Source organism: Typha angustifolia, chromosome 4 (assembly GCF_048772165.1).
Source record: "Typha angustifolia cultivar Huaian chromosome 4, ASM4877216v1, whole genome shotgun sequence".
NCBI lineage: Eukaryota > Viridiplantae > Streptophyta > Magnoliopsida > Poales > Typhaceae > Typha > Typha angustifolia.
Window position 1 is genome coordinate 7931209 of NC_133242.1, and position 10880 is coordinate 7942088.

The following is a 10880-nucleotide window of genomic DNA, read 5'->3' on the forward strand; positions in this document are numbered from 1 at the left end:
TCAGATTTTGACTGATTCAGACATAAGAAAATTATGAGAATTTTTATAGTAGTAAATTAGAGATCTGGGTGAAAAGTTAAAAATAAAATAATGGAAGAAGGTCAAAACGAGACAGAAGTGAAAATATTTAACATTGCAGCGGTCGGTGGGTGGTGGATGACCATATAGTAGGGTGGCTCATGGTGCATGATGGTGCCTAGGGTTTGGTAGCTTAGAAGGATTATACGATTATAATCTATATCTAGAAAAATAAAAATGATCTAATGACTATAATAAAAAATAAAAATAATAAGAATAAATTGGCTAAACTAAAGATTCATTATGTGATAATAATCAATTCATGACTATTTCTATTTATAAGAGTAAAGTTCTAGTAAAGTTCTAGCGAATCATGCTTAAATTAAATTTAAAACAATAAGCAAATCTAACTAATTAATTTAACTCGACTTTGACTTAACTCGATTAATTTAACTCGACTTGACTTAACTCGATTAACTTAACTCACGTAGTTGGATCGTAACATCTATCATTAAATAAATTATTTAAAAATAAGGCAGAAACTATCCAAGACTATTCTATAAATTTCTAAAATTTAATGATTACTTATGAAGAATATTTCATAATAACTTCTTTTAAAATTAATCATAATATTTTTTTATAGGAGGAGAAATTTTCATCAAAAAGATCTTATATTTTAGTAATAAAAAGATTAAACTCCTGTGCGCATCTTATATTTGAATTATATACACTCCGTTATAAATAAAAAGAAAAAGATATCCATAAAATGTAGAAAATAGATGACTAAAACTTAGAAGCTTTTGATGCAAATATCCGGAGTAAGTGTCCAATGATTTAATATTTATATTAAAAATTTCAAAGACAATTATATTTAAAAAGAAAAAGGAAAAGAAAATCCTCTTCTAGCTGACCAACACGTTTCTTGTTCAGAAGTTCCACCGAAGCAAGGCCACACGTTTTAGTTTTTCCAGAAGTATTATAGTCAAACGGGGATGTATGAAGCGCTGGAATCTTGTATGTTTCGTGTGCAGTCGGAACTCGAATTTCAAATCTACTAAAATACGAGCACCATGAAATACAATTTTTAGCGGCGGAAAGGTAGGAAAAAGATAGAAGAAAAAGAATGTCGAATCTTTCTGTTGTGCATCTCCCCCAGACCCTCAAGTGCTACACCTCGCCAAAGCTCATCACAGCTTCCTCTAACGGTAATCTTCCGGGCAATTTATTTATAGTTTGGATGTCGATTTGTAAGGGCGACTATGCAATTTGATTGTATCAATTTATTTCGTAATTTTGTTTCAGGGATACCCTTCTCCAAACCCAAGTCTGGTGGCCTTGCGATTCTTGAAATACCTCTAGACAAGATACGGAGGCCACTTATGAGGACACGGGCAAACGATCCAGAGAAGGTGAAGGAGCTCATGGAGAGCATCCGCCAAATTGGTCTCCAAGAACCTGTATGTTTTCTAACTGAAAGCCCCCCGCACCCCTTTTTTTTAAGAAGTTCTTTTGTTTCTATTAACATGTATGTGGTTCAGGCAGTCTCTTTCATTTTCTTTCTTTTTTTTTTTTCTTGATTTGCTGAACTACACCCTTTAATTTCACCTCGATACACTGCCTGGATTATGGATGTGATTACGGTAGTATCTATTCTACTGTTACTTGACATACACTACGGTATACATACAGAACTTCTTGTGCCAACTGTATAAATTGTCAGTGCCTGGATGATAGGGTGCAGGTGCTTCTTTGAGAGCCTGTATCACTTGTGCCAACTGTATGCTCCCTATGCAATTTGCTGAGTTTCTGATCAAACCGGACTAGGTTTTTATTTATTTACAAAAATAGCTTACACTAATATAATTGCCCATCTAAGCTTCGCGAATTATTGCCTGATTATCTAGGATCCATAGACTAAAACCTCAAGCATTAACCGTACTCTATAATATTGTAATATAATTCTTCCGCCCCTTATCTTAGTTAGGAAAATGTTAGGTACTGTCGAGACATAGAGATTACACCCTTAAAAGTAATGTATGTGTGCAAGTAGCGCACTATCATACAAGCTAATATCAATAAGCAAATCAATTGATATGACAGCAACAACATCATCATAAAACTATATATCATCGCTATAAATAAGCTTTCATAAGACACACAATCATCATGACTAACAAAAGTAATGTGAAATGTCATGCGATATAATGATTTAATGCGACCTATATGTTACCCATGAGATATTCAACTATATATGATCAACCACCACACGCAAACATTAACTAATACTAAGGGAAGATAGTCAACTTGCTTGCTAATTTCCCCGGCAAATATGGACTCCTCACTAACCCTAGTCCAATTTGGGTGTGCGCAAGTTGGCTCAAAGATCTGCACTAATGCCTATTATTCATACTAACATGAGGTTGAACAAAATTAGATAGAATCAAAAAAGAAAAAGATTGTTTAGCCATTAGATTGCTAAAATAAGCTTGGGTTAGGCTCAGTTTGGCCCTGCTCTAGAGTGGGTTCGGCTTGGCATGCCCAGCCTCTTAGCAGGAAATAGACCCAATAGCCCATACCCGCTCAACCTCACACAAAGCCACAAAGAGAGGGAGAGAGATATATAAGGGGGCAGGAGGAGATGGAAAGGGCTTCATAACACGGTAGGACGAGAGGAGTCTCATGATTGGGGAAAGGGGAGGTGGCCCACCATCTCTACCAAATTGATAGCCGACAAATAGCAAGGAAGGTGCTAACACCAAGGGTACTGGTGGAGGACCAGAAAGGAAGTAAGGTTAGGAGATTTTAGAGAGGGAAGTACATTACCGGCAATCCACGGTAGCCCAGTGATTGAGTTTTGTGTCTCAAGGGAAAGAAAAGGTGATGCACTCAATGTTTAAGCACAGGAAGACCCCACAACGATGACACTTGACTCAATGGTCACACGGCTAGAGAGAGGTCGACCTTGATGACCAGTGAAGTCCGAGAAGGGGTGAGGGATGGGGTCAACACTACACGAGTCCATAAAAGTTGTTGGTGGAGAGGTATCACTTGTATGGCACGAGGCCATAGATAAGGAGCTCGCCTAGCCTAAAATATGATACTATCTACAATAGGGATGAGGAGGTTCCACAATTCACAAGAGGCAAAGCAAAGAGGCTTAATCGACAAGTCTCAACGAGGGGAAACTCATTAACAAAGGGGAGGACTTGATCGGTAGCCGTCGGTCAACCAAATTCATTGAAGAAGAAATGATGGCGAAAGGTCGGAAACACACAAACCCGTAAAATAACCAAAATATAAGGGAGAGGAGATTAGGGGTCTCATCGGGGTTTGCAATGGAGGGGTTGTTAATAGACTCCTACCATGGAGGCAGTGAAAATAGGGGAGAGAGAGCTTGAGAGGATGGAGGATTGTGGTAGAGGAAAACTATGGGAGAGAGGAGTTACAGGGGTTAAAAAGAGAAAAGAAAGGGTTTTAAGGCTCGAGGTCAACAACCTTTCCACATATGGTCATGCAATAAAAGCATTAAAAATAACATATATAAAATTCCCATATCTAGTGTATTAAATATATCATTATAAAAGTTAATAGATAGGTAAAGATTGTAAAGTAATATACAGAGAAATCATCTTTGTAATATTCAATCCACGAAGGATGCTACTTATCATATAATTACTCAATAAATATTTGCAAATATGATAAATCACCCAAAAAATTAATTAATAAAATAGTATTGTGAAGTGTTATAGATACCTCAATATTACAATTAAAACTATTCTGGATAAGATGAGTATCGATTGCATAACTAAACACAACTCTTTTCATTTTTGTCTTTTGTAGAAATGTATGCTGTGCATATTTAAACCCTTTTTTTGGAATAATTTATTAGGGCATTTGCATAAGTAGCCAGAGACTCGAGAAACTTTGATAAAGTTCTACCCAAAAAAAAAAAATAAAGTGTCTAGAAATTGATAATTGCTTACCTAAATTGCTAATACTTTCCATTTTAACTTATCTTCGATATTTCTATTGTTTTCTAACATTAATTTATTGGAATTATGCAGATTGATGTGCTCGAAGTTGATGGAATTTATTATGGTGAGCGCTAATTTTTACACTTTGCAAAATCGGTAATCAGACTATTATTGAAGCAGCTTGTGTCATTCTCCTTGTAGGTTTTTCTGGATGCCACCGCTTTGAGGCTCACCAACGCCTAGGTCTCCCAACAATTCGTTGTAAAATTCGACGTGGTACAAAAGAAACCCTAAGGTCTGCTTTGTGTTTGATTAGTTGTTTCCTCTTTTGATCTTGTTTTTATTAGTATCCATTCTAATATGTACAAATTGTTGCTTCTATTGCAGGCATCACATGCGTTGAGGAACAACATATCCATTATAGTATCCCAAAAATCAAACATATGATGCCCTTTACACTAGTGATGTTTCCATCTAAGGAAATTATGTCTTCCTTTTGCTTCAGTATATCTTCTTATTTAAGGTGCACTTGTTGAGAACAAACCAAATATATGTGAAAATATTTCATGTGGGGTTAAGGGTATGGGTTTCTTAGCAAAGTTTGTACGCTTACTACAAGGAAATGAGGCAGACCAACAATTGGCAAATGTCATTAAAATTAAGATAAATACCCCTATAAATTTATATGAGTATTTGGACAGGCTCCCTAGAGCCATGACAGGTAGGTCAACACCGACCTATGTGATATATTCAACGGTTTTTTCTATGTGGGATGAATGTTGCCACTAAAATTTAGTATCATTTATTGTACTGTTGGTACAGGTTATATCGATAGTCTAGGCAAAACGTTGGTAAAGTAATAGTAACATTGTGTTATCATAGTGGCATTTACAAAAGTGATAATAAAAAGCTTTGTCTGCATCAAACTTTGTTCGGTGACAATTAGACAAGTTTAGACAAATTCCGCTATAGGTCTTCTACTACTTTATGTGCTTTAGTAGTATTTGTGAAAATACCGCCAATGCATATTGTCATTTGATTGTAGTACTATTTTTAATTTGTATGGTGTTATAAATCATAATTATTATCATTTGATTATAGTACTAATCATAATTATCTCACCACTATCTCTGATTAATCTCTTACTTTAATAATTAAAAAGTAATTAGATAAACTTGTATATAAAAAAGAAAGAATGATAAAGGGATAGAAAAAAGAAGAAGAAAAAGAATAAGAAGACGAAGAAACAATAATAAAAGAAAAAGAAGTATAAGAAAAAATATTAACAACTTTCGTAAATATAATAACAATTTTCATTGTTTTCTCTATGCATTGCATACTTCATTATTACAATTTACATAGCAACAAATAATAATCATGTAAAGTCACAAGAAATAATAATTATGTAAAATCATTCTTTTGGTTTTAACTAACCATAATTATCTCACCACTATCTCCAATTATTCTTTTACTTAAAAATAAAAAATTTGCTCTTTTTATATAAAATAGTCTAAGTATATAATCATAAAATAAGAATAAAAGGATAATTATATATGAAGTTATAAATAAAATATAATATAGACAAGATCTAATCATAGTTAATCTTCTTACTCTTGTATAACTAATCATTTATTTATATGTAAATTAGTCATTATCCAATTATGTAAAAATAAGTATGTAAGCTTAGTATTTTATTTTATACAAAGTAATATCAAAATGTTAAAATATATTATATACATATATTAACAAGAATATAAATGTATATGAATAATTAATAAAATTATAACTATTAATATATTAGTAATGAATGGGGAGGGCATTGGGGAATGTTCTACAACGGCAATAGTGGGGCCCGCCACCTCAATTGGCCCGACATGGTTGGCCCAACCAGCGACTGGGGATGCATGGTGCCATCAAGGCGTGCCCTCTATTGCATGGCATGAGGTTGACCAAAGTCGCGCGATGCATTACATTTTTTTTTCTTATTTTAGTGTTGGGTTGTAACACCCCAAGCAACTTATTGCTAGGCTCTAAATTCAAGCGTAATAAGGAAAACTCTCCAAATAGTTTTTTAAAGAAAATAATAAAAACTAAAGACTATTCATGCCACTTGCTTGGGAGACAATATTGCATTTGGTAGATGCAACTAGAGTTGTCAAAAAAGCCCATGGACTCCTGAGGCTTGCTAGCTCGACTTGTTAAGAGCCTGGCTTGAGCTCAGCTCGAGCTTTAAATGAGTTGAGCCGAGCTAACAAAATAGGCTCGAAAGAATTATCGAGCCGAGCCAACAATGCCTTACTCAGGCTAGGCTTAATTAGGCTCGTGTGTGCTCATGCAAACCCTACCTATAACCCACGTCCACTCCATCTCCACCTTCATCACCACTACATGTCATCAACACCCCCACTATAACTTTGCCGATTTTCTCCTTAGATACAGTTTGAATCTGTGAATGATGTAACTACCTAAAATGTAGATCAAGACAATATGGAATGAAATTATCTAGTTTCATAATTTTCTGATTAAGAGAGAATATCTAATGAATATTCTTGTACGATTGCACAGACTGCCTTCCTGCACACGTACGCAAACCCCTAGCCTAGATTGGGTCATAAACAAGTGATATCAGAGCATTCGTTTCTCGGACACCATGACCATAAACATAGCCATGTTTAAAAGAGTCCAAGGGGAGACTTCTCAACCCATGGACAGCATAGAAGATTTGGAGGCAAGGATGTTGCCAAGGTCAACTTCGCCACCGCAACTGATTCTTTTGTCAATGTGATACACTTAGTTAGAATCTTTTCTTATTGCATTAGGTGTTTATTTTCATAAAAATAAAATTCATGTAGATTGCGTTCGAACGTAGGTAGAGTCATGATCGAACGCCCTTGTGAACGCCTTGTGAATGCCCGCGTTTGAACGCGGTCGGGCAAATTCGAACGCCTGCGTTCGAACGCCTCTGTCGCATTTGCAAATACAGAGAAAGGGCTTTTTGAGTGCGTTCGAACGTGATCGGGCGCGTTCGAACACGATCGATGGGAATCTGCTAGAATTAGGGTTTCATATTATTTTAGGACTTATTGGCTAGCCTCTATAAATATGTGAATGACAACTAACTTTATTATACTATTGGATTATTGAATTCTTGCCTCCTATCTTCTCTCTAGATTTCTCCCTCCTCTCTCTTCATCATCCTTCCACATCTACCGTTGGCAAGGTTTCTCCTCGCTTCTAATCTCCCTCATCTGTCGAGTCACCCCTCTTCTTTGGGATCTCGACCACTTCGTTCCTTTCGTCTACTTCCTTTAATCACTTCCACAATCTACCCTCATCTTCATACCCATCCATAACCCTAACATCCACTTCACCCGTCACCACCACCATTACCCACGTTATTCCGTATTTTCATCCCTGCTACAGCTTGAATCTGTGAATGGTGTAAATACAAAAGTTGTAGATCAGGAAGTTATAAATCCAACCCAGTTAGTTTTGTAATTTTCTGAGTACCGGAGAATATCTGACAAATATTTTCTCATGATTGCACGGACTGATTTTTATAATAAATTCAGATGTTGAAGGAATCTTAGTATAGCCTATCTTTGGTTCCAAATTCTATCAATTTGGTATCAGAGCCTTATCAATTTGGTATCAGAGTAGAAGAACCTCAAACCTCCATTAATGCTTGAAACAAGGAAGATGACATCAACAAGAAGACCTATGGAGAGCACACCGACAAGGAAGGATTCAATGCACGATGATCCTAACCGTGATGCCAATTCCTTTGGAGCGACCGCTATAGGATCGAGTCAACCAATGTCCATGGGTTTGAATATGGATGAACTAAGGGGCATGTTCCAAATATTATTGCATAGAGTTGATAACATACAAAATGATCATAATGAATTCAAGGAATATGTCGTGAATTGATTGGATTCATCATCCCCTCGACGACGAACGGAATTTCAAGAAGGGCCAGCGGTGGGACCCCATAAAACCGATACCCCATAGGTCTAGGTGCGTCATATGAGTGTCAATGATCCCCTCCTACCTATGCCTTCACATCATCCCCCACCTTCATTACAAAACCCAAGATCAGCGGTGGTGGAACCCAAGAGGCGTGCAGCACCGGTGCGCTTCGTCGATGAAGAGGATTGGCACTAAGAGGATGAAGTTGATCCCTATGGAGTTGGTGATGGACATGCTTGAGGATTTAGAGAAGGTGATCAACATACACAAATGTTTAGACCTGAACCTATGATCTTTCGCGAACCCGACAATGCTATTCGAGAGAGAATTGCACGTTTGGACTTTCTAAAATTCCAAGGCGGTGATCCAACGGATTGGGTATTTTAAGTTGAATAATATTTTGATTGTCAAGGTATAGCGGAAGATGCAAAAGTCCAGATGGCAAGCTTTCACCTCCAAGGAATGGCATTGCATTGGTATAGATCGATAATTCGTGGTGGTGGATTTATCGGATGGGCTGATTTTTGTAGAAGGATTACATGTAGATTTGGGATAGTGGCATATGAAGATTTTGTTATCACATTAAGAAAGATGGTTCAAAAGACTACCATATTAGAGTACCAAGCTAAGTTTGAAAGAGTTAGTAGTCATTGTGAACCACCATGGCCCGAACATACATTGATGAGTACATTTATTTTAGGGCTGCGAGAGGAGATACAAGCAAATGTTCGTGCTCTATGTCCTACTACTCTTGAGGAGGCCTTTGAGAAGGCCGTGAAGATGGAACAAAAGCATAGGGCTCTAAAGATGGCAGCGAAAACCAATTGGGGCAATCGAGATAGGTGGTTTACACCTAGAACGCCAGCTGGAAATTTTACGATTTCAAAAATAGCAGTTGCGACTACTAGACCACGACCACTTTTGAGACCTTCTTCTAATGTTAGAGGAGACACTAGACCCCTCGTTCGAACTCTCACACCTGCCCAGGTGGAGGAGCGAAGAGCGAAGGGCCTTTGCTTTCGATGTGATGAGCGTTTCACCCTCGGTCATCGGTGTTCTAAACCGATCGGGAGTGTGATGCTTATCAATGGTCCTGAGGAGGATGATGAGGTAGTTGATGATGGAGTGTATCCAGAGGAGACCCATGAGGAGACTATTGAGGAGGGCGTGGAAGAAGATATCCAAGCTGAAATATCGATGCATGCATATTCAGGTACTTCCGCACCGAGGACATTACGGGTAGACGGACTCGTTAGAAAGCATTGTGTGCACATCCTCATCGATTCGGGGAGTACACATAACTTTCTAAACGAGAGGCTAGTGAGGAGATTGGGTTTGGATGCTGAACCGATTATGGGGTTTGACGTTGCTATTGGAGACAGCACGAAGCTTAGGGCGGAGAGCTTGTGTCGCCGAGTCGGTATACGGGTGCAAGGACATGACATCATTGTGGACTTATATCCGTTGGCACTACGAGGAGCGGACATTGTCCTTGGTGCTCAATGGTTATAGAGTTTAGGACCCGTCACATTTGATTTTCTGAAGCATGTGGATGAAATATAAACAAGAAAACAAAGATGTGTGGGTTGATGGTGTTCGGACTTCACCGATTCTTACGATGCAGCCTATGGTGGGGCTACTTGGTGCGTATGATTTGGTCTATCTTCTTTAGTTAGGACTAGTAGGAGATGAGCCTTAAACGAGTTCAGGTACTACAAATGAATTCTTTAATTTATTAGATAACTTTTCTAGACTGTTTGAGGAGCCGTAGAAGTTGACACCAAGGAGAGCGGCGGACCATCGCATAGAGATTATACCCGGGGCTCCACCGGCGAACGTGAGGCCATATCGGTATCCACATGTGTAAAAAGAAGTTATCTCAAAAATTGTAGTCGAGATGTTGGAGTAAGGCCTCAAACAACCAAGTCATAGCTCATACTCATCCCCCGTACTTTTGGTGCGAAAAAAGGATGGAACATGGCATTTTTGTGTCGATTATCGAGCACTAAATGCTATTACCATCGAGGACCGGTATCCCATTCTTGTTATCGAGGAGTTGCTGGACAAGCTTGCAGGGGCGACTATATTTAGTAAGCTTGACTTGAGAGCCAGGTTGTAACGCCCCCGCCCGGCACGGGCACGTGCACGCACACGCGCCCACACGGCACGTGCGGCACACGCGACAGGTCGGGCGGGGCCCGTCACGCACAGATACACTCTTGTGCACATACAATCATGACATCATCAAATAACACCTACTAACATATCCATGATTACATAATCCATCACCAAATAAATCATACTCTTAACCAAATAAACCTGTTAGTATATGAATATCAAAGTCCACAATAATATACACTAGACCGCCACATAATCTGGTAGGACCCACACAGGCCACAACAAACCATCAAGATACAACTAAAATAACTAATACAAGGGTACACTATGATTCGACCTGTATTATACAAATCATCGTCTAATACAAAAGAGTACAAATATCAAATATTGGTACAACTCAATTTCTATATAAACTATCATCTATACCATCTCACATCTATAGCTCACCTCATCATCGCTCTAAAATATCTTCTCAAGTCGCTATCACGTATCACAAATCTGAGGGGTTAGAAAAGAAATAAAGAGAGTCATGAGCAAAAGGCTCAGTGAATAGACCTTACCCCGAATCAGTGATGCCAAACAGAGAGTAAATCATGTACTGGATAATATGAATCAGAAAAAAATATCATGTCATGAATGAGTATATGAATGTATCCTCAATAATACATAAATGAAAAGAAGATAACATGTCATAACTAATAAGAATACATAATCCTCGACAATGAATAAATAGGTCACCACATCATATAATCATCATAACTTTCTCTCTCAAATATGACACATGATGCATGCCGACCATGA

General features: G+C 37.9%; 1 protein-coding gene across 1 annotated transcript; it reads left to right on the forward strand.

Moving 5' to 3' along the window:
* The first annotated feature begins 1014 nt into the window (after positions 1–1014).
* Positions 1015–4739, forward strand: LOC140758646 (sulfiredoxin, chloroplastic/mitochondrial). The gene is made up of 5 exons (XM_073094887.1): positions 1015–1223; positions 1321–1475; positions 4083–4116; positions 4194–4287; positions 4380–4739. Exons 1-5 carry the CDS (start codon positions 1142–1144, stop codon positions 4393–4395), a joined length of 381 nt encoding a protein of 126 aa, XP_072950988.1. The 5' UTR covers positions 1015–1141; the 3' UTR covers positions 4396–4739.
* The last annotated feature ends 6141 nt before the right edge of the window (positions 4740–10880 follow it).

What these genes read in the sequence shown, in the direction of transcription:
- LOC140758646 (XM_073094887.1), top strand. Translation starts at nt 1,142, where the DNA reads ATGTCGAATCTTTCTGTTGTGCATCTCCCCCAGACCCTCAAGTGCTAC. An exon ending in CATCACAGCTTCCTCTAACG is followed by an intron (nt 1,224 to 1,320) that starts GTAATCTTCCGG and finishes ATTTTGTTTCAG; the next exon opens with GGATACCCTTCTCCAAACCC. An exon ending in AAATTGGTCTCCAAGAACCT is followed by an intron (nt 1,476 to 4,082) that starts GTATGTTTTCTA and finishes GGAATTATGCAG; the next exon opens with ATTGATGTGCTCGAAGTTGA.